This window comes from Eufriesea mexicana, unplaced genomic scaffold (assembly GCF_001483705.2).
Source record: "Eufriesea mexicana isolate 0111107269 unplaced genomic scaffold, ASM148370v2 scaffold572, whole genome shotgun sequence".
Classification (NCBI taxonomy): domain Eukaryota; kingdom Metazoa; phylum Arthropoda; class Insecta; order Hymenoptera; family Apidae; genus Eufriesea; species Eufriesea mexicana.
This window is the reverse complement of record NW_016908738.1, coordinates 262074-286472: the sequence shown is the minus strand read 5'-3', so window position 1 is coordinate 286472 and position 24399 is coordinate 262074. Positions and strand designations below refer to the sequence as shown.

General features: G+C 49.9%; 2 protein-coding genes across 3 annotated transcripts in view; one reads left to right on the top strand and one right to left on the bottom strand.

Annotated features, from left to right (window-relative positions):
* Positions 1-23247, bottom strand: part of LOC108545984 (cell wall protein IFF7) — a 37199-nt gene extending 13952 nt beyond the window's left edge. For both annotated transcript variants that reach the window (XM_017897881.1, XM_017897882.1), the window contains exon 1: positions 20799-23247. In XM_017897881.1, the coding sequence (XP_017753370.1) occupies positions 20799-21389 (591 nt within the window). In that variant the 5' untranslated portion in view covers positions 21390-23247. The remainder of the gene's footprint in view (positions 1-20798) is intronic.
* A 951-nt stretch (positions 23248-24198) lies between these two features.
* Positions 24199-24399, top strand: part of LOC108545846 (glycine-rich cell wall structural protein 1.0-like) — a 666-nt gene continuing 465 nt past the window's right edge. The window contains exon 1 of the mRNA XM_017897641.1: positions 24199-24346. Coding sequence (XP_017753130.1) covers positions 24199-24346 — 148 coding nt within the window. The remainder of the gene's footprint in view (positions 24347-24399) is intronic.

The following is a 24399-nucleotide window of genomic DNA, read 5'->3' as shown; positions in this document are numbered from 1 at the left end:
CACCCCTCTGCCCTTATCCTTTTTCCCCGTTTCGATGACGGAAGGGTCGCGCGCCACAACCTAACCGCGGAATACGAGATACCGTTTCACGGTTGTTTACCCACGGAAAAAGGTGTTTGCTCCTCCCACCGATCGGACCTAATCGAATTTCAACCCCCTGTCCGATCGACCGTCTACCTCTGGTCTACGCGTGTTCCCCGTGGATGCCCAGTTTACCGATTTTCTTCGTCCTTTTCCGATGTTTCGCGAGTAAGTACCGTGTCGAAACAAAGTCGCGTGGCCGACCTCCGACCGATCGGCCGACCGACCGTCCGGTTGGATATATCGTTACGGTAGGACTCTCGGCTCGCCTGCCGCTTCGTCATCGATCTCATTGTCGGACGATCGTCTCACGCGATTCGCGCATCCCGTGAATCCACTCCCCTCGTTAGGAACCACGTGCCGTATATTACCCGAACATGCCGCATCCTCGAGAACGCATAAATCCACGTGCAACGACAAATTGCCATTAAACGGAAACCTTCTCCGAGCGTTCTCTCTTCCTTTTCTCTTCGTATTTCCGTTCTACGCTCGCCCGACCGCGTTTCCTAGCTCTACTACCGTCCTCTATCGTACTAGCCCTGGCCGGCAGAGATCGGACGATGATTCGAAATTGTTCTACCGAAGCGTGCCCGCGCACGCCGACGAACGAAAGAGCGAAAGGATCGTTTAACTTTTTGTCGAGAATCAAGCAGCATTAGCCCGATAATTCCGTGGCGATTAAATGGCGGGCACGGTTTCGAACGAGTGTGCTTTTTGCGCTGACCGTTTCATTATCGTATCTTATTAAATTTCCAGGTGGAACGGTCGTACGATTCGTCGTCTCGCTCGTCCCTTGTGATCACGATCGCCGCTACTCCACGCGCAAGATGATCGACGATCATGCTCGCTCGCAGGAGGAAGATTATCGTTATCGAGTCGAAGCAGTTACGCAATGACGCGCATGAGTCACTGAAAAGTCGTTCCAGGGTGATCCCTGTGGCGAAACCGGGATCACTCTTGGCAACGACGTGCCGCATTAGCGTGATTACACGCTTCGCTCGCAGACAAGTCAGCTGGTAGCGCGTCCAACTTCCGTGCTACCTGGTCATCCCCCTTGTAATTTGCACCTGGTGCTTTGATTCTATCTACTCTCTGCGCCGTAATCCCGATAATACACCCGCTGCTCCCCTTCGCCGCTCTTAACATGCCGGGGATGTAAGAACTCTTGCACTTTTTCGAATATCGCGTTTCCAGTTCGGTTTACGATTAACGCAGCTTCCTCCGTCCATCCATTATCTCGGCTCGTTCGCGGCGTTGGAGCAAACGAGAGGAGCAAACGTCGGCGGGTCAGGCGATCAGCCAACAATACGAGTCGATAGCAGCAGCTCTGGCAACAAGCGGCGAAAAGTCGCCGATCGAAAAAATAGCAAGGACATCGGTGAAGAAAGAACCGTTTAATCGGCCATTCGTTGGTTCGTTGGTTCGTTCCAACGTCCCGGGGTGATCGTCTATTACGGGGAGGCGTTCTCGTGTTGACGAAAGCTATATAGCGCTCGGTTGTTCCGCTCGAAAGATCGTTACACGCGTAGGTATCTAGAAAGCCCCGTAAACTCGGCTAACCCCCGCCGCTAATGCACTTTTAATTAATTAAACGAGCCAACGGGGCGGCCCCTGTTCCGACTGCTTCGTAGTCGTCTCGTGCCGACCTCGCGTGTCGGCTGTCCGCTCTAGGTGCAAACTCATCCCTCCGGAGAGAACTCCCTTTCCCATCCTCCGCGTTCTCATTGATCCGTCCTTTTTCACCCTGTTTCCAACTGTCCTTACGCTTCCGTTATACTCCCTGTAACCCCGCCGTAAAAGCTTTTAGTCGACAAACGAGCCGCTTCCCAATCACGTCCATCCTTTCCTTTCCTCTCCTCCTATCTTTTTCGCCTATCGATTTTAATAATTCGTTCGACGCTCGTCCATCGTGTTCCGACGCGCGACGCGCCACGCGCCACGCGCCACGCACCACCGGTACATGCTCGTAATAACCACGAAAACGTTACGAAATCAACGCGTTTTACGTTTTAATATCGATCCTCTTCCATCTTCCACCTAGTTTACGAACGTTACGATCTCGGCTGTTAGCATCGCGGTCAGTCCAAGTCTATAAACCGGTTATTAAAGCTAATTACGCGTTTTTATAGATAATTAGCCGGCGTGATTTCATCCGTTTCGTAGGACGGTCTACCGTCGAAACGCGAATCGCTTCTTTCTCCAACGTTTCGCCTAAATACCGTAAGCCTGTTACCCACCCACACCTAACCTATAACTTATAACCTAATTTCTCTCAACGACTCGACATCTACGGTTCTCCCGACGTTTTTACGTTCCAGACGAATCGCATTCTCGAAACTACGCCGTATAAACTACCGTTCGTCTTTACGCGATTCGCGTTTGCCGCCGTTTACCGGTACTCGTGATCGAACTCTTGGATTTCGCCAAACGGTGTCTGAGAAAATTGCGAGAAGAAGTTGAGGAAAGATCGGTGCCGAGGAGAACGATCGAGCCAAGGTTCGAAGGACGATCGACGGACGCGTCGGTGTACGCGGTAGGGTCTGTTGGCCGTCGTAGGATTGCGCGATCGCGCCGTCGCGATGATATTTACGAGGTTCGAAAACGACTCGGAGAGCAGGCGGCCGTTAGAGTCTCGTTAATTAAATGGTTTATAGGCTTGACTAAATATTCGAATTTTTGTATTCAATTAGCTACGGGTCGCCGAGGGCGATGTCTCGAAAAGCGCGACTATACACGGTAGATAGGGTTGCTTCGGGCTGCGAGATGCAAGACGATTAGAATGAATGGCCGCCATAAATCAGCCTGCTCGTTGGAACCGACACGGCGCGAGGTGGCGCGAGGAGGCGCGGAATAGGTGAAGAAGACGCGTTCCGGTACGTGGACTCGGTTTGGCTCGTTCTACCGCTACCTGGCCACCACCGATCCTGGACCTGGATCCCGCGTGCTTCGTTTCACCTCGCTCTCCCTTTCGCTGTTCCCCTCTGCTTTGCTCCGTTCTGCTCTCCGCTCTGCTCTCCGCTCTGCTCTCCGCTCTGCTCTCGCGAGCCCGACCCTCGTTTGCCCCGTTTTCTCCTTTAACCGTGGCTAATCTAAAACCTACTCCTCACGGTCGCGACATCGACCTATCCGAATAATCCTGATCCACCGACCACTTGGTTCGCTTCGTGTTCCCTTGCCCGTGCACGCGCCCGCTCCACGACCCGTGCCGTGCACCTTTGTTCGTGTCCACCGAAAATAAACGAGCCACGAGCTGACACGGTTCCAACCAGCCTCTTTTCCTTCCTCCTTTCTCTTCGCCCCGAAACCCCTCTCGTCTCTACCACCGCTTTCGGGCGAATCTAATTATCGCGGTCGCTTTTATTGATTCGCCTAAAAATTTATTGCTCCGTGTGACCTCCGTACTCGTATCGCTCCTTTTCGTCCCGACGCGACGCGACTGCTCGATAAAACTTCGACTCCCTCGAATCGAGATTCGAGCAAGTCCCCACGTTCCTCCGATATACTTTCGCGCCGATATACTTTCCACCGTGTCGAACCGGCTGCGATATATACTCGTTCCAGCGATTCGGCTAAAGTCTTGTGGCACTCGACCTTCGCTGCGGAACCGCGCCATCGCGTCCGAAATCGACTACCCGAATTTCGATTACGAGTTGGAAATTTTGCTGCCTGGGAGACCGATCGTGGACTCGATCGCGTTCTTCGAACCAATGACGGCGTGGTCGATTTTAATTCTCGACGGAAAGCAACGCGACTGATCGCGATCGCTCGTCTTTTTTCCTTTTCGATTGCTATCCCTGGCTACCGATAGTCGCGACCCAGGGAGCCACGATTCCCGAGGATCAAGATCCTCGAGACGGTAGCGATCGGAAAGTATTAATGCTACGAAGAATTCGATGATATCTCGGTAAGGCGAAGACGGTGTCGCATGACAATACGTAGAACGTCATCCCGCCAAGACTTACGTCAGGGACTGTATTCATCGGTATAAATTGTTCGCTTCGTCCCTTTAAGTTGCAGGCTTTAACGATGGCATCGATCGAACCGTCGATGAAGATGAAAAACCGTGACGTCGATGTTCCGTGGCCGATCGAGAAATGGGTAGAAAGCGAGCCGAAACGAAGCAAGGCGTTTCAGCTATGCGGCGATAAGGAAACGAGCAGAGACGAATCAGCGGGATTATCCTGGAAAATCGGAGAACGGAACCGGGTTCGCGAGAGTCGCGATTCCACGCGAAACGACTACTCGTCGCGGTTACGTTTCCCGCGAATCATCCAATGAATCGCTGCTATTAATGCTTCCTAATGAGCAGATAGCAATTCCATTACGATTAGCTTGACGCGCTTTGTGCGGCTGGAATGTTTGAGCAAGTGCGTGGGCGTGAAACGTGGTCGGGGATGACGATTGTTCGGAGGCAGCAAGGTATATCCACGCGCATGTGCACCGACACACGCGTCCTTAAGCGCATACACGAGCGCCGGTCGAGACGAAAACTCGGCTCCTCCACTCAGCGGTGAGCATGTTTCCTGATGGGGTCATCAGCGCGAATTAACATACTGGGTGGACTCGTATGACACGCACACGTGCGCTTCTCTACCAACGTTTCCATCTGACTCAGTCAGCCTTTCTCTTTTCCTTCTTATCCTCTTCCTCTTTCCTTTCCTTTTCGTCCCGTTTTCTTCTTCCCTTTTCTTTTACTTTGTTCGCTATGGTCTCGTCTCGTCTCGATTCGTCTCCTCTCGGTTTCTCCCGTCTTATTTCCCATCTCCTCTCTCCCTCCTCGTTCCTTCCACCTTTTCCCCTCCTATTTCTTCTATCATCTTTGCACGCGAAAACGACGAAGCAGAGACAGAAGGAGAAGAAGCGAAAAGCAAAGTAACGATTCGAAGGAGGAACACGTTCGTGTGCCACGATCGAGAAACTCACGTGCCTCGGATCTATGTCGTATCCATAACGCCAATCACATTACGATATATACGGCGCGTATGGGAAATAAGTCGTTTCCACTTGAAAATACTGCGAAACGGAGAAAGCGAGAAACGAGATCGCTTTATCCGATACCGGAAGAGAACGGATAGAATCGATCCAGAACCGAGAACCTTGCGTTCCATTAAAATTCCTATGAAAATTACCCTATGAAAAGAAGAAGAAGAAGAAGAAGAAGAAGAAGAAGAGACAACGTAAGCCGATGTAACCGATGTTCTTTTTTCCTCGCGAAAAGCGGAAATCGATTTCGACGAATTCTAGACTGATCCCTCGGTGGCTTAGCCGAATACAATGAGACAATTATGGACAAAGGATAAGGGAAAAGATAGGAGACGGATTAGACGATAGCCCACCGGTAGACCGGTAAGCTCCAATCAGCTTTTACTCGCAAACGAATATCCGAGTTATTTATCACCGATTGCTTCCTTCGCATCGCGACCAACATTTTCCCTCGCTCTTCCACTTTGTTTTCTCGTCCAACGGCGTAGCACGTATCCCAACCCGTGTCCGTAAATTATCTTCCAATAAATCAAATTTCCTCTTTCCTTTTCCCACTTTTTCCACTTTTTCTTTTCCCCGCCGGAAAAGATCTCCTTCTTACGTTTTACTTTTCTCAGAGTTCCGATATGGTCGGAAGAAACGAGCCGGAGGTAACAGAAAATCGTGAACGCTGGACGCCAATGGCAACGAATTTTGTCGATCCGTCCCATCGGTAGTCAAGGCGAAGGTAAGCAGGAAGAATCGTATCTCAGCAGGACATTAATATCCGAGACTCGTGTCCTCTCGATAGAACGCTCGATTCCTCGCGCGCTTCTGCCAAATCTCGTCATACAGATTAACCGTGGATAAGGTTGACGGCAGGTAGAAGAATCTGCCGTATACCTTTGGCCGTGACTCGTACTAACGTTTTCGATAGAACGTGCTAGAATACAGCATAATTCGTTCCGTCTACGCGAATCGACGACGATAATTTCCACCGATAATTTCTCCGACTTTGGAGAAATTCCTTTACCTAACCCGACCCAACCCCCGTTCCCTTTCGTTTCTCTTTACAGAGCTCTCTTCGAAAGTAGAAGAAAAAAAAGAAAGGGAAAAAGAGAAGAGTAGGGTGGAATGGGATTAGAAGCGAACGAGAGATCGATACTCCGCGTCCAATCGAAGAATGGAGCGTAATCGATGTTATCGTATCGGACGTGCGGGACAGCAATAACGATTACCTCTGTGCCAAGGCTGAAGCACGAGTATGGGTATGCTATAGGTATTACGAAGAGCGTGCTTTCGGTTAATTTATTAAATACGCGGCTTAATGAAATTACGGTTAAACATGGCGCTGCGTGATCCATGCGCGTTACTCCGAATCGCTTTCGCCGAGTTCTCGCAAGGACGAATCTTTGTCGTATGGAAAGTGCGCGCATCGCTTCCTCTCTCCTTTTTCTTTTTCTTCTTCCGTCATTGAAATGCCGTTGAACCGAGCGTTTTTGCAAAACCGAAACATATGCTTTCACCGCGTCGTTGGTTCCGAAAATGGAAACGCGATGTTTCACGATGCACCGCCACTATCCTCGAATCCGGAACGCCGCGGTTGAAAAGAGATACGAATTCCTTTATCCGCGCACTTTGGAACGTCAACGTTCCGGTTACCGTTCAACTTTGCCTTTTCCAATCGACATCGACGACGCCGACGACGACGGCGATGTCGACAACGGAAGCACTGCCAGAATGTTGGACACAGCGAAATTAAATCACGCGAAATGTGGACGCGTAGCGAAACGATCAATCGTATCGTCGATCGTTTAGCTCGATCGGTCGCTTTTTACGCGCGGAACAATCGTGAAATGTCAGAATTTCAAAGGATGTGCCATAACCTTTTCCTCGAAGAATACACGAGCCGGTTTCAGGCCCCGTCTACTACACCGCGAACGCTGTCATCGTATATGTCACTGAATCATACAGCTGTATGTGCGTGGAGTTGCATGCCAACCACGTTGCGCAACTATCGCACAGCCATTAGAATCCTTTGTCGAGAATTTTGCTAACGCTCGATCTCGTTTGCGAAACTGTCCGAACGGATCCACGGACGGTCCACGGACGATGTCGCAGCCAGAAAACTAAGAATAAGCACAGAGGGGGAAGGTGGCTGCGCGAAGAGGAAAGACCAGAATTTCGGATGGACCAGATCTACCGAGCGCGCACCCCCGAACACAATAGCGGTCATATCGTCGTTGATTTGTGACCACTAATTTTCTCTTCGGACACCTCGGCAACCTCGACCCGCCGTATTATTAGACATTCATTCGGGAAACCAGCAACCCGTATGATATACCGCGTTTGCCCACCGACCTACCGTATATCCTGCCTATCCTTAACGCGCTTATTGTCGAGAACAACCATTTTTCCCATCTCCTTCAACTTTTACGGAAAATCTATCGACTGGTCGATCTGCCTCCGAGTGGCCTCGTCCTCTTCCATTCGATCGTGTCGCGACTCGTCCCAAAAACCATACACCGTCTACCTGACGTATTTCGTATCGGGTAGACACCACCAGCCTATCTACGGCACGTAAACGAATACCTGATCAGTTTCCACGACTAAAGGATCGATCTTACAACGAAGGTTTCAGGAACGCGTAGCGTGTACTCGTTGAACGGTCGTTAAATAATTATCCGCGTTATCGGTGTATTAATCAATTATTTACCTATCGAGACTAATCAAGACTGCAATTTCTAAATGCGTTACTCGCTCCATTCCGAAAACACTGTACAGAAACGTACGATTTAACCGCGTGATTCATATTTATACTCCGATTTACAATAATCGCGCATCTACTTATCTCTTTATCGTTTCTTAACCGTCGAACGAGGTTAAGCTTTTAATCTAAGGCCGATAGTAGGCTTATTAATCCGTTCAAAGCATGGATCGAAGTGTTTGCATCGCGATCGCTTTCGAAGCATTTAACTCGAAATAAATCTTTCGTGAAGCCAGATAATCGTGGAATCCCCGTGGCGTGGAATCGCTCCCCATGCTAGGCATCGTCCTCGATAATCGCGTTATCCCGATACTCGGATCTTTCCAAGCTTCCCTTTGTCCCGTGGAATCTTGGCAACTGGCCCACCTGTTGACCGATTCGTGCTTTTCCACCGGACCTCCTCCAAAGTCCGGCGATCGTTCGCTTCTCGGAAGGGAATCCCTTCTTTCGGAGTCAACCGGTCGAGCTCGGCCCAGAGGAATCAGCCGATTATCGTTCACGTATCGGCAGTCGTTACGCTTCGATCGGGTCAACTTTGGACCATCTTGGCAGATACATCGGGAAATTCGCCGCACCGGAAACGCCGATAACGCGCCGTTCGCGATCCTAATCCGGACGACGATGCTCTCTCCCGTTCGATCATCGATTATCGACATTTCCCAGGTGCGAAGAGCTACGAGTAATAACGATAATAAAAAAAATGTCGTCGCGTGTAAGTCGACGAAGCATTAGACAGAGAGAACCAAGCGGCGACTCGGACAAATAGTGTCCTAAGGAAGATGGCATGTGTACGTATGTGTGTATATCGGTTTGAGAGTGGGAAAGAAAGAGAGAGGAATGAGAAATAGATGGTTGAGAAGGAGAGAGAAGAGAGAGAGAGAGAGAGAGAGAGAGAGAGAGAGAGAGAAAGAGAAAGAGAGAGAGGGAGAAAGGAAGAGGGAGAGGAGTGGTATGGAGAGCGCTCACATCACATTCTAGGCTATTCCGCATTCTGTTCCCCCACTTTCCATCGTCCACAAGCCACCGGCTCACCTCTACGCCTCCGTGACTGCTGGAAAAGTTGTATAACGAACACGTACGCGTGTACCTGACACGTACGTTCGCTTCAGCGCGGTGTTTCGCGTCTAGATGTGTACGTACGCCGAGAATCCCTATACGGACACGGCTACCTATGACACGAGGACTCACCTGCGCGAGCACGTTCGCTCGTGTGCCTGTACGCTGCTGCAAATCCACCACCACCACCACCACCACCACCACCACCAGCAGCAGCAGCAGCAGCAGCAGCAGCAGCAGCAGCAACAGCAGCAGCAGCAGCACGGCCGGCCACTGGACAAACGACGAGGAACACGCGCACGCTCAGGGAGACACGCGTTCAAAGTTCCTTCTTACCTCGCGCTGTTGCCGATATTCCTTTTCCTATTCCCCTTCCCAATACGTCGTGCTAAGGGTGCGTCTTTCCTATTTTCTCCTTCTCTTCCTTACAAACTCCCCCTCGCCTCACATTTTCGCGAAATCTTTTTTCTTCCTTTTCTTCTCTTTCCCCTAGCACGAGAGATCCAGCTCGCGCCCGTTCAACGAACGCGGTTCCTCGCGCGTCCTTTGCCTCGACGCTACCTTCCGGGTGGACGGCGCGGCGCGCGTCTACGTTTCGATCGTGACCACGAGTGTCTCGCCAACGAGAGAAACAACGCGAGTCTAGGCAAAAGAAAGAAGGAAGAAATGGGAGGGACGAAGGTAGGTATTGGTCGAAGTAAATTGGCAACGTCGAAGTTGTTGGTAAAGAGCCGCAGGAAAGCGTGTACCTTTATGAACGGCGGGTAAAGATTCCATTACGCTACCCATCGCTGTATCGATCCCTATCATCCATCCAGCTTTTGCCTGCGAAACGATTTAAGGATTCTACCCCGGATTGGTCAGAGACGGGGAAACAAATGGGCGTCACACGCGTGCGCATTCTTGCACGCGTGCTGTTAAAAAGACGAACGTCGAAGCTTTCCTTTCTAACGCGTTTCCGCCTCAAAAGTATGCAATATATACGCATATGTTCACGTATACGCATATATGCACGGATGTACAGATACGCGAACGTATCTGTGCCAAGACTGTCGGAAAACGCGTGCGCGTTTTCTCACGGAACGAACGAAACAACAGAAGCCTCTTTACAGAGTATCTCGCCTTGCCACCGACAGCAAATTGCATTACGAACGATTTCCACCTCGAGACTCGCCGACCCGATTCCAATTATCGCGTAAAGATATGTGGATGGCAATGAAAGTGACAGTACGCGGCAGTCGATACACGCGGCTAGGTATCGAAATCGTTCCGACCACGTTTCCAATCGATCCTACGAATTTCGCGCGATGCTACGAGAAATAATTAGTCGCGATTTACCAACGCGATAATGGAATCGTTTCGTGCAACGAAATTCAAAGACACGCGACCGAGTCCGACGATGGAGAAGCAATCGAGCAATAAGATACCGCGATATCTCGAGCAACGAAAACGACGAGTTTCGTCACACAGAAGGATTAAGGACTTTTTCTTTATCTCCAAGCCTTTGATAAAGTTTGCGTTAAAATCATAAATTTCACGGCGAGATAATTTTGACGGGCCGACTGACCCACACCGATCCAGCACATTTTCATCGAGCGGAAATATTTTCGTTCGCGAGATTAAATCCCGAAATTCCAAGTATCTTTGCAGAACGTAATCGATAACTTTTGCCCAAAATGAGCAGAGCATATTTTTCGCCGCGGCGTGACACACGCCCGTCTCGTTGTAATCGGAGCAACCTCGAAATCGTAGATATATATGGCACGTAGATACGCGGGTACGTGCTCGTGGTATATTAGAAAGACTTGTTCGTCGCGAGCTATGTAAAAGACGGAGCGGTCTTTTCAAACAAACGCGATTTTCCCTCGCGATCGTGCAAGGTGACCACACTTTGCACTCGACGATAACGCGACCGCGTGCGTCCGATCGAACCTCGCGCATTCCTTACGCGACGAGATACGCGAATCTTTCGTCGCTGTCTTTCCATAGAGGAAAAAAGGCTGTCCGACGCGGTTCGTCGAACGTCGAACGTAAAAAGAAAAGCGACACTGGATCGTAGGAGGTGAACGCTATAAGCCGTTATTACGAACGCTCGTAGCACAGTGATCAACCTTGACACGACGAGCGAGCGAAGTACGCGTTTCAAAGGCACACGCGCGCATACACGCGCATACACGCGCATACACGCGCATACACGCGCATACACGGTTGGAGAGAGCGATAGATGGAGGTTGGACGATGTGCATGGACGATGTGCATGGACGATGTGCATCGACGACGCGCATCGAAGGCGGGTGCCGAGCATGAGCGGTTAGGATCGGCCGCGTTCTTCTCACCGGCTGGTGGAACCGGTGGCTTTTGCAGAAGGTGGCGCGCCGTGGCGGTGCGCCGCGCGCCGCGCGCCACGCGCCAAGCGCCACGCGCCACGCGCGAATAGCGACAGTGAAAATAGCCACTCGTAGCCAGACGACATTCTCGATTTCAATGCCGCCCAGACACCTTCGCGTCCGATTTATCGTAATTCCCGTTTTCCATCGCAGCTTTCCTTCCTTCCGCTCGCCATTCCCGGCCCGCCAAACCTCCAAACGCCTATCCCGTCTCCTACAAATGTCCGTCCATCCTTATCCCCTTAGCTCAGCGTCATCGCTACGGATACTCGCCTTTTCGCCTAACCTTCTTTCTCCTTTTCCAGTGTTTCCAGATGGCATTACGTAAGAAGGTGCGCGACTCGTTCGAAACTCCATCTCGTTCGATTTTCGATAACGACGGAAAGGATAATCCGTGTAAATACGAAAAGCAAGTAATCGCAAACAATCTAATCTCAATGTGACATTGGCCGTAGTCGCGATCTAACCTGCAACGATGCGTGTCTTTTACGAGAATACGCGTATTACGTGTTTACCGGCGATAAGACGTTCGTCGAGGGGGACTGAGAAACCAAACAAAGCGTCCAATGCGCGTTATTATAAAATTCACGCTTTTATATTCACCGACATCTCTCTCGCGACCAACCCTATTTGCATCTTCTTTCTCCTTAATTTCCGTCCACCGTTCCACCTTTTCGTATTCCTACCAAGTCCTACGAAGCGTGGAAATATATCGATGATAGAAATATATCGTGCATTCTCTTCCTTCGCAGAGATCCCCCTTGGTCGATTTTTGTCCGCGAGCGGAATCACGGAACGTCGTGACTCGTACCGTGAGAAAAAGAATACGAGGCTGTACTCGCGAAAGAAGATAACGGCCGCGTTAAACATCCTATCGGTGTGGAAGGTTCGCAAACGTCATCGGAAGTCAAACAGCGATCGAGTGAAGAAAAAAAGAAAAAAATCAAAAAGCGCGAGTAAATATCGCGTCGGTTTGCTCTTCAGGTGCCGTTCTCACATCCGCCGTATCGTTCTAATCGATGCGCGCGATCCTTTGACCGCAAACAGATATCGGTGTTCCGCTTCTCTATCTGAAGATACGTTCGTTCGAAATCGTGGTTCGTCTCGAAATATCTTTATCGAACTTGGACGTAGCCTTTTCCAAAATATCTCCGACTGCCGCGAGGGAAATTTCGATCGAAAGGATAAACGGCGAAGCGAGAGATGGCGACCTTTCGCAACGATACGCCCTGGCGCTCGCCCGCGAGAAATTTATCCATCTTACGCGTTGCGTAACGAACGATTCTCGATAGACACCGCTGCACCGGTATCGCGCCATATTCCAGATTCCGAATCGCCATTATAACGGAAACGATATACATCCGTTGGACATTTTTTCCTAGAAAGGCAGATTCGTTGCCGTGATCCTTTTCCACGTCGAATCGACGCGAAACGATGCTCGATCGGCGCCGCGTTCGAGCAGTTGCCGAGGAAATTATCCAGATTCGTGGTAGTCGCGATACTCTGACCGCGTAGGACTGCTCTGTCTTGGACAGAGAGATAGCGAGGACAAGGTATATACGGAATGTAAGCGACGCAAGAATGGAATGGAACAGTATCGCGAAAGTCTCGGTGCTCTCTCCGAGCCGCGGCGTTGCAAACCGAACGGAGACCGCGGTTTATGCTCGCGCGTCGTGCTCTGCAGATACTAATCTTGTTTCTTGACCTATATCCGCGTTTGCGCTGTTGCGCAATACGCTCGAAAGGTGTCTTCGAAAATCTCCGCGAGAGAATCCGAGACAGCCAGCCTTCGTCTACCTTTCTCCTCCTTCTACCTTCCTACCTTTCTACCTTTCTACCTTTTACCTCTCCACCTTTCTACCTCTCCACCTTTCTTCCGTCTTTCCGATCGCGAGTACACGATTGCTCTCCTTTCTTCTGTATCGTTGCGAAAATGTGTATTCTAGTCGGTGCCGAGAAAGAGCGGACGATAAAACGGCAAAATCGGTTTTTGCGCAACCGCGGCTAAAACGAGTAGTCGTGGTTCGTACCGGTTCGAAACCATACGTCCACGACTGGACGCACGCTCTACCCTGGCTGTGCGAAGAAAGGATTTACATGCGTTTCACGGTTCCCGGCATTGCTGACACGATTGCCACGCAGCCGAGAGGACACGTAGAATGCGTGTCGGTACGCATCTTAAAAGTCACCACTGCTGCTCACCGGTCTTCCTGCAGGCCGCACGGTACGCGACGAAGGCTAAAGACCTTCTTCGGAACTTTTCTGCGACCGAGGAACGCCTAGGAGCACGCGACTCTCTTATCCTACGTGTCTTCTTTTCGAATTCCCTACGCACGCGTCTTCCCTCCGATTCTTCCCTGCGATTTTCGCCAATCGCCTTCCAACTATCGGCCATCCAACCCTCCCTGCCGAAAGCTAACCCACTCGAATAACCGACTCGCGTCGGGTCCTCTTTTCGAACTCCTTAACCACGTCTATCACGTCGGATCGCGACAGCCCTCGCGAGCAGCTAGCTTTTCTCGCTAAATGTCTGCCTAGAATTTCAATTTCCACCTTCTATCGCTCGTCGCTTCCTCGCGATTCCATTCTCCCGGGTATTTCCAGGCCTCGATGCAACCGATCGATCGGTATCCGAAACGTAACGTCGTCGCTACGAATCTCCGGATACTCTGTAGCAGAAACGGTTAAGAGCTTCACACGGTATCCGCGAGAAGTACCGTTTCGTACCTACCCGATACCCGACGCACTCCTATCGACAATGACGTACAATTATAGACATATGCCGATAAACATCGTCGATACGTCATATTTCGTAACGGTCTCGATCCGATCGATTACACTACTGATCGCGATGCGAGCCGCGGTGCGTGTAGGCAGACGACGGCGCAGCAGATATACATTTCCCTGATCTTCGGTACCGTGGGTCAACGTTCACAGAGAATTCCACTCGGACTCATCTAACTCTCTTTCTCTTTCTCATCCTCTATCTAACGTGCGACTATGCGCACGCGATCGACTACGACGAGTGCGCATGGACGTCAACGCGATTCGACAACGATTCGGCAATTTTTTTTCTTCCTTTTCTCCTCTTTCCGTTTCCCTTCTCGAGAAATTTGCAAGAAATTCGCCGATGAACCATGGACGCTTCGATTCGGGCGATACTCCGCGTGGCGAAGCGAAAAAGATCCGCGGTTTTACCAAAGCGCGATACGATCGCAAAAATGAAACGATGCGAGACGTCCGGAGGACCGGGATTCTTTACGTAATAACCGACTCGAGAAAGTAGCCCAAAGTCTGCTGACTGTATAAATCACCCGTTCAACACCACCACCTATGCGCGCTTCCATCGAATTTTTGCCACTTTTAATCAAAATGCGAATCGTTCGTTCATTTTCTCCCTTTTTTTCTTGTCCTACAGTCGATAAACTACAGTATATACTACGGTATAAACTGCCGAGTGTGGCGAATTGGAAATTTGGCAGCAACTCGATCGACCCGCTAAAGGTCCGTTTCCGTGTTCGGCGATTAATCGGTTAGCTGGATAGGGCATGGTATGGCAGGGCAAGGCAGGCCAGGCCAGGCCAGGCCAGGCCAGGCCAGTGATAGATCTCGAGGAGAGAAGGGAGTAGATAAGGCAAAGTAAGGTGAGGTAAGGCAAAGAAGAGTCGAGTAAGCTCGAGAAGGAAAGGAGAAAAGGCGAAAAGATAGAAAGGATGAAACAAGACGTCGTCGACGACGACGAAGAAGAAGAAGAAGAAGAAGAAGAAGAAGAAGAAGAAGAAGAGAAAGAAGAAGAAGAAGAAGAAGAGAAAAGGGGAAAAGGAGGAAAGAAGGGATCTCGGAGGCCCCGGGCGCCGCGAACATAACGGTACTTGTCGAGAGAGCGCAAGAGAAACGGATAATCAACTAGCCTCCGCCCAACCGAAAACGATTCGCATCTCTCCTTCGTCTATCTTGTATCCTTTCCCTCTCCTCCCTCTCTCTCTCTCTCTCTCTCTCTCTCTCCCTTCCTTTCTCTCGGTCGCTCCCTCGCTCTCCGTTAAAACCGACTAAACCTTCCATAACGTTACGCGACCGAATAGAGTACCTACCGAGATACACCGTGGCCGAATCGCGACGATATCGTTATCGGTCAGATACGAATCGAAATCGCGTATTTCGCGTAAATCGGGAAACGAAATGAGTCAGGTACGGAGAAAGCGGCAGCGATGAGGAACGAAAGCTCAGCGCGGCGAGTCTCAAATTTTTGCACGCGCCAAACTGACGAGAGACGCTCGTGTGTCGAACCATTAAAATCCATCTCATTGGTATGAGCAGCGCAAAGTCGCTTCACAGTTATTACAGCAGATACACCGATGCTTTACAATCCGTCTCCGGTGTTAGTTCGTAATGCTAATGCGTTATACAGCCGAGACTTCCGTGCTGGTTACAAAGCGTTCGTTCGCGAACATCAGGTATGCTATGCCACGAGGTTACCTTCTATGAGGTTGCTTCTTACAACACCCTTATTGTGCTCCCACCGCTCGATCCGCTCCAACATCGTCTACTCCGCTGCCTTCTTCTTCCCTTCTCTTCCTACATCGCCTTCTCTCCCGATCCATCATTTCCACGGTGTGGAACGATCGCGTCTTCTCGCTCTATCCGTTTTCATCGATAACCGTTCTTCCGATATACATCTGCCCGGTGTAAGATAATAAACCACATTTCTAGATCGCCGAAGAAACGCACGCGCGATTCAACAAATACAACGTTCTAAATACCTCGACGTATAGTCGAGTATCGTTTGTCGTTCGATTCGCGAAATTTACGATCGTATCGAGAGGCAATGGTAGATTACGCGTATATACAACTGGCGCGCACGGATGGAGGTCGACGCACAATGTACCTACCCGGAGTAATTTCCTGCCGGAACAACCGAGTTGTCTCGTTAGTCGGAAAACATTGTCGGTACTTTTAGCGTTTCTCTTCCTTTCCCCTTTTTTCTTTTTTCCTTTTTCTTTTTTCTTTTACTTTCTTTCCGTTTTCTTTTTCAAACACCAGGCCAGAGCGATAGTAGGTAGAGGTGCGTAAATAAGCGCGCAAAGACATTCGATCTCGCAAACCTGACGTTAACGTATCCGATTAATCGACGATGAAAGAATAATCGTATTTTCTAATTATTCCCGAAGCGTTTCGACGGATAGTAACGGGAAATTCATTCGTTTCGTGCAGCTTCTAGGGACTGAATTGCCACAGCGTATGTCGAACGAATAACGGTGTACCAAGTTTATATTCCTTTTCCACGTGGTCGATGATATAGCCGGTAAGTGCGAAGTAGGTATCTTGGTCCTCTCGTAACGCGTATCGGAAGAAAATGGACCGATTCGCGATACGATCCGCGATACGACTCGCGATACGACTCGCGATACGACTCGCGATACGACTCGCGATACGGTTCGCGTTGGCGACTCGCGACCAACCGTATACCTGGAGAACAGCATCGCGTCGCTCGACCGCCGCGAGCAGCGTCTCTTCTCGATCGACCTGTTGCCCTCTCGATCCTCTCGACTGGAACGCGCTTCTACGCGGAAACGCCGCGGTACGCCGCGGTACGCCGCGGTACGCCGCGGCACGCCGTCGCCTTCGGCCCACCGCGTACCAACCATCGCAGAGTAAATCGACAAATATATACCCGCTTTTCAACTCTTTCCTCTTCTCCCCTTTACCTTTCCGCCGATTCCGCCATCCGAGTCAACCTTTTACCTTCGCTTTACCTTTTACGCCACACACGGTTCCTACGTCCTTCTTCCCCCTATAAAGATATAAATCCCTTTCCCTTCCTTTCCATCACCGATCTTATCCCCCAAGTTTGTCTTAAATACTACACACGCCGATCCTACGTGGATCATCGTTCCCATAGCGCAACCATACACGTATATTCGTTTAGGCAGTGACATATCCGTGCGTATTCCAACGTAATCGTTGGGTACGCTCGAGCTTTTCACGCTTCGCGACGCGCGTCATATCTGCTTCCTGGAGGGATCGTGGCCCGTGACTGTTAACTACCCAACTCGTGATTATGGAAACAAAGCTGGCGAGACGGAGAACGAACGCGTTTCTCCATCGGATGCGAATCGGCCGTTGCGACATCCCCTTTCGTTCCCTCTTGCCGATGTATTATACGATGCGTAAGTCGATTCGAACGAACGAGTGCGGAAAACGGAGGCAAAGCGGAGGTAATCGCAAACGGACGCGAAGCCCACGATTCGTGGTGTACGCGTTCAAATGTATCGTGGTAACCCGCGAACAATAACTCTTCCTCCACTCTCGGCGTTTAATGGCCGTCCATCTATTTAACGTGAAGGAAGAGGAAGTGACTGATGGGTAGATAGGTCGAGCGTTTTGTAACTAATTTCGCGAGTAAATTGTCCGTAACATTGGTTTGGTGCAGTTGAAACGTAACTAAATATAACGACAACGAAACGGGGTTGCCGAAGCCGATGCTCGCGACAACGCGCGAAGCCCTACCTGCGATCGCTCACCGGCCACTAAAAACCAATTCTCCTCGATTTATCGTGATAAGCCTGATAACGAGGAGACCGCTTACCTTCCTATTTCTCGCCTATCATCGGAAATCGGTCAACGGGGGCCGATCGATCGCGTCGATTCATCGATACCGATTCCTCCCACTCTCTTCCATATTTTTTCTACCTATCCTCCTTCTCTCTTCCTCTCTCTCTCCCTCTCTCTCTCGCTCTCTCCCTTTTCACATCGGCCTGTGTATACAGATAATATAGCGTGTAATTCGATCAATTACCGCGGCGACTCGAGATCACAGACGCGAAAGGGCGATAAGGGACGTGGAAAGAAATGAGAAAAACGGAAAGGTTCCATGGGCCTAAGGAAACATTTACCGTCTCGGAACGATCTTAGCGTCCGCTACGATGGCCCTGTGTGCATCAAACGCATGCAACGCGAGTAACCGCATGCCCACCCACTCGTTCGCGATTCGCCGTGACTCACTGCTAGCTGCAGCTCGATAGTCCAGTGATATGCATCGCACAGGCGGCTTTTCGAATCCCTACCATGCAATGTCAAAGATTCAGCGAGAACAACGCTTTGACTTTGCCTCTCCCGCCTCCACCGCCTCCTCCTCCATAAGCTTCTCCTCCTTCGTCGTCCATCCATCCATCCATCCATCCATCCATCCATCCATCCATCCATCCATCCATCCATCGCCTCGAACGCGTCGTTGAAACGTCGAACACGACGAATATGTAACGACGCGCCATCATCTTCGGTCAACTATCCAATACTCCCGTTACCGAATATAATACCTATAAATGTACCTACGATCGAATAATCGTTGGGTAACGTTAAACGCGTGAGAGAGTTTCCCTCCGAGCAAATAAGACTGTCCTCGTATTTTAGCTCGGCCATCTTCCACTCTAACGTTAATCGCGTTTCTCTTCTACTCGAACATCGAGCGAAATAATCGGTGGAACGATAATCATACGCAGAGCTGAAACGAAGGGCGGTGAACCGTGGAAATGGTTCGTCCGGTGCTCGTCGTCGGGATGCCCTTTCTGCTTGACCACGATAATCGTGGATTTCCGTCCGCTTATTATCTTACACGCGTCACAATACGTTTAGATTGCGTTCCGGTGATGGCTAATTAGCAAACGTACCAGCCAGTTATTCTCTACACCCGCGACTCTCGGCTCATTGTCACGCTCCACCTCCGCTTTCAAATTTGTCTTTCTCGCTAAATCTCCTCCCACACTCTTCCTCTCTTTCTCTTTTCCTTTGTCACATGAAACGATCGGAAACAAATAAACATATCGGAAAACTATGCGTATATACGATATATCATGTATATCATATGAGTATACATATATATATATATGATAGGTGAAAAAGCTTTCGAACGAAAGATTGGTCGCGAGCCACTGTTGCTCGCGATCGGTAAACGATTCGTTCGTGCGAATTTCGCTTACCAAAAGTTCGGTATCGGTAACGGTACGAAGAACCGGTTTTCTACTCTAACCACAACACGTGTCTATTCTCGTCACCGTAGAAAAACCTACGAGCGATTCGCGCTCGAAAGTCACTCGACAAAAACCGACTTGCTTCCGATCGGTCTTCGCCGATACGATCGAGAATAAAAAAAATAAGAAGCTTTCGAATTTTAATTAGCTCCACCATCGATTTCTAATCGATCGCCGACTATTCGAACGGTCCTGTAAGGGAGAGCGGGTCAACTATTCGATATATTTAATCGGGAAATCATGCATGATCGATATACACACGGCATATCTCGATGCGTTGTTGAAATAAACGTTACGCGACACGATTCCATCGTACTCGTGTCAATTTTACGCGAATATTCGAGATTCAAAGAAGAAACGCGTTCGAATGTCTTTCGCCTTTGCGATTTTTCATCGATTCGAAGGAAACTCGAGTGTAAACGAAACCGAATAAAAGAATTTCAAAGCTTAGAAACGAACGAAGCCATGTTTCGTTGCGAAAGAGCGCAAATGTACATACACGAATGTAGGTGGGGGAAAATAGATAGATAGGGGAAAAGGTGGCAAAGGTCGAGGGAAAGACTTATAAGAACGACTTACGAGGCACGTTTCGTACGACTGACCGAATTGGTCGGTAAGGTGGAAAGACGTGCGACGCGTGTCCCAGACGGACGGCGTATCAAAGGATATTTGCCCTGTCAACAACGCGCGGCTTTATGTGGAAACACCGCTCTGCGTCTAAAAGGGAAAAACGATTACTCGGACCGAGATAATAGTAATGGCCGTTATTACTTCGCTCTATTATTTTACGATCCAACGTTGCCTCGAAATCGATATGCTATCTCGTACTCCTCTAACGCGATCGATCGGCAAACACGCGTCCTCCGCCCATTCTTCCCAGCCCCGAGATCCACGAACCGCGACAATCCCGATCTCGCCACGATTCTACGCGTGCTTTCTCTTTAAACTCCATCGCGATATTTTTTTCATTCGATTGCACGAGATAGTGGATCGTTCTCATTCGGCATGTTCCATCGTACGATGAATCATCCACAAAAACCTCGTAAAGTCATAGACGATAAGACGCGGAATGAAATGGTCGAGCTTGTTCCACGCACCAACGATCGTGTACGAAGCGCCAACGATATTTCTTCGATATTCCTTCGATATTCCTTCGATATTCCTTCGATATTCCTTCGATATTCCTTCGATATTCCTTCGATATTCCTTCGATATCCCTTCGATATCCCTTCGATATCCCTTCGATATCCTTTCGATATCCCTTCGATATCCCTTCGATATCCCTTCGATATCCCTTCGATATCCCTTCGATATTCCTTCGATATTCCAGCCGATACTCGAGGGGGTACGTAGGATGATCGGATTGGGCGAACGAGCATGGAAGGTGGCGCGTGGAACGACCTTGTCGCCGAAACAAGGAAATAAGAAAAAGAAAAAAGTCAAAAGTAAAAATGCGAAACGACACGGTGATCGGAAGCATAGACGAAGAAGCAAAGCGAAAAGAATACAGCGTCTCACCTGCATCTGCAACCAGGAGTAATCGATATAAGTGGTGGTGGTGGTAGTGGTGGTGGCGGCGGTGGCGGTGGCTGCAGCAGCAGCGGCGGCGGCGGCGGCAGCGGCGGCGGTAGCGGTGACAGCGCCAACGACGTTCGAAGCGGAGGAGATCTGCTGCCAGTTGTCCTGGCCGGTACAACCGAGTACCGGCAATCCGTCGGGTTGACCCCGATCCGGTACTATCTGATCGGCATACTGATAGGGTGGCTGAATCGTCGGCTGTCCGCCGGAAGGCAAACTCGCTGGATGAGGGTGCTGGGCCCCCGAGCCGGCACTGGCGGGCAAGCAGCACACGCTCACGTCCATCCGTGGTGGCGGAGAATCGTAAAAACGTTGCTGCTCCGGCTCTGACTCTGGTTCTGGCTCTGGCTCTGGCTCTGGCTCTGGATCTGACTCTGATTCTCTAGCTCTGCCTTTTCCACTCTGCCTTTGGCTCTGCCTTTGGCTCTGGCTCTGGCACAGCTCCTCTGGCTCCGATTCTAGCTTCAGCCTCCGCTCTGCCTCCTCTGCCCAAATTGACCTGCCGCGGTTTAACCACCCCCGTGGAACCATCCAAACTCTGCGGCCAATCTTTACCTATTCGTCCTTTCGCGATTCCCCGATACCGACACCCGAGGCGTTACAACAGCTTCGATCGATTCTGTCTTTCTTCCCTTCGGTTTTCTACCCTCTTTTCCACGCTATCGCCGATCTTTCTCCGTATCGCAAAGAAAAGTAAAGAAAAAAATCGGCAATGAAAACAACCACGTCGCAGAAGAGGTAACGAATATAGGATGACGGTGACGGTGAGGGTAAGGATGACGTTCCGCGTCCTTTGCTCGCTGCCCAGACCACGCAACCTCTATCACCCTGACAGTCGGACGACTTGGCGGCTCGATTCGATCCAAAGCATATAGAACAACAGTGGCGGAAACAAATTGCGTCGTGTGTGCGCGCCGGTCAAATCTTGCTTCTCTGCCGTGTCCCGCAAGTTCGCGTTCGATAATAAACAACAGTCGGCAAAACGTTGCGATATGCTGTTAATCCTGTAAATACGCGACCACTCGGTTTCCTTGGCTCGTTCCACTCCGTTCCAATTACTCGACCAACTGTCCGATTTCCTTGACGTCGCTTCGCGACTTTTCAGATTCGTTAGCGTTGTTACCCCTTCGCCTTCCTTCTGGACAACCATGCTCCGTGTCTAATTTCGAATCACCTTTCGGAAAGCGGATTCACCGTTGCGTCACACCTCTTCGAGAGTCATCGATACCTACTCGGTTGATACCTATTTCGCCGATAATGCCAACGCAATCTGCACCGCTATGCTTCTTCCTCTCTTCGATTCTACATCGAATACGATCAGCGAATAATCGCTTTTGACACCGCCGTCGATCCAACACTCGGCCAATTGTTTCGCGTAGCTACGCGCAACACCATTTTTCGCGATACCCTTAGGATCGTATCGTCTCGTTCCAGCAAATCTTTCGTCAAGAGAACGAGTGTCGCCGATTTCAAAGTATCATCTCTTTTCTTCTTCGCTATTCTTCTTCTAGTCGTGGAAAAACGCGAAAAAACGCGAAAAAACGCGAAAAAACGCGAAAAAACGCGGAAAACGCGATAAAACGAATCCGCCGTGAGTGCGTAATTCTATTTGATCTGAAGATAGAGAGCAAAAGTGGCACGCCCCAAAAGCATCGAGTAACCGTGTCGCATAGACCATAGGAATTCCATGTTTTTGCCAAACGGTTTTTGCCTCGACCATACGAAACGAGAAAAAAATTCGCCGTTGACCCAACGCTTACACCGCGTCTTCTTTTTCCCTCTTGCTGCTTCTTCCTCTTTTCCTTTCTATTTTCCTTTCCTTACGTTAGATATACAGTAGCGGCACGATGAGTTCTTTCAGATCGTAGAATACTGCAACGACACTCGATGCTTCGTCTTCGATTATCCTGGATATAATATCGCGTCGATTAATCGATTTGATTCCAGTTTTCACGGCTTGCTGCGTAATCCCGCATCATGCTTTTCGAGAGAAACTCAAACGAAAATGACGTCGACCTGCCGCTGTTCTTTCCAAAGCTAAGCTACAGCGGCAGGTTTTACGACGATAGTGGAACATTGAAAGCACTTACGATACGTCGACCCTAACCCTTGCCAATAATCTTACGATCGTTCGCCTTATAGCCTTCACTATGGAACATTTAGGAACACTTGTTTTTGGCTCGTCTTTTTCCTTCTTTCGATCGAAATACACCAAAATTTACGGATCACGGTCACGATCACGATCACGATCACGATCACGATCACGATCACGATCTCGATCTCGTGCCCAGTCCCGGTCACGGTCACCATACACCAACGATCGAATCGATATATTCCCTTACTTCCTTCTTAAACCACGTTTCTTCCTTCCTTCCTTCCTTCCTTCCTTTCTTCCTTCCTTCCTTCCTTTCTTGTTTACTTGCTTACTTCCTTCCTTGCTTCCTTCCTTCCTTGCTTTCTTGCTTCCTTCCTTCCTTCCTTCCTTCCTTCCTTCCTTCCTTCCCTGCTGCCTTCCTTGCTGCCTTCCTTCCTTCCTTCCTTCCTTCCTTTCTTCCTTTCTTCCTTTCTTGTTTACTTGCTTACTTCCTTCTTTCCTTCCTTGCTTCCTTCCTTCCTTGCTTTCTTGCTTCCTTTCTCCCTTTCTTGTTTACTTGCTTACTTCCTTCTTTCCTTCCTTGCTTTCTTGCTTCCTTGCTTCCTTCCTTTCTCCCTTTCTTCCTTCCTTCCTCCCTTCCTTCCTTCCTTCCACCCTTTCTCTCTTCCTTCCTTCCTCCCTTCCTTCCTTCCTCCCTTCCTCCCTTCCTTCCTTCCTTCCTTCCTTCCTTCCTTCCTTCCTTTCTTTTTTTCTTTCTTCTTTCCTTCTTGCCTTCCAAGTCCTCACCGTCGTTGCGACAACATCACTGGTACGTTTATCGAAATGTCAAAAACATACGAACAGTGGGAAAGCTTTGTACACGAGATAACAGAAGCAGATCATCGAGGTCGTGAGTCGATCGTGTAACACTCGGAGAATATAATATCGTCGCACATGTTCACGAATCAGTCGATAACTCGAAACCAGTTGCAAATTTTACGCGAAAAAATCTTTCGTTTCCGTTGAACCACTCGAATCGGGCAGCGGCGGGTTGACACGAGATGCAGACGATAGTGGAACAGAACGTTGACGGGTCGATCGCGAATTATCGACAAGAACGTTCCGATACGGTCGCGCCTTATCACAACCACCGTCGACGCATGACAACCAGCCGCTCGTAGTAACGATACCAGAACCGCGCTGAAGGAAGAGCAAGAGGTGGAGAATGCGACAGCAAAGTAGAGGGAGAACGAGCAGGAGGAGGAGATGGAGGTGGAGATGAAACCAAAGGTGGTGGAGGTGGTAATGCTAGTGGAGGTTGTCGAAGGTGGTGGAGGTGATGGAGTTGGTGGAGGTAGTGGAGGTGGTGGTGGTGAAGGTAATGGAGGTGGTGGAGGTGGCGTAGGTGATAGAGGTGTTGGGGCGGTAGCGGTAGCGGTGGTGGTGGTGGTGGTGGTGGCGGTGGTG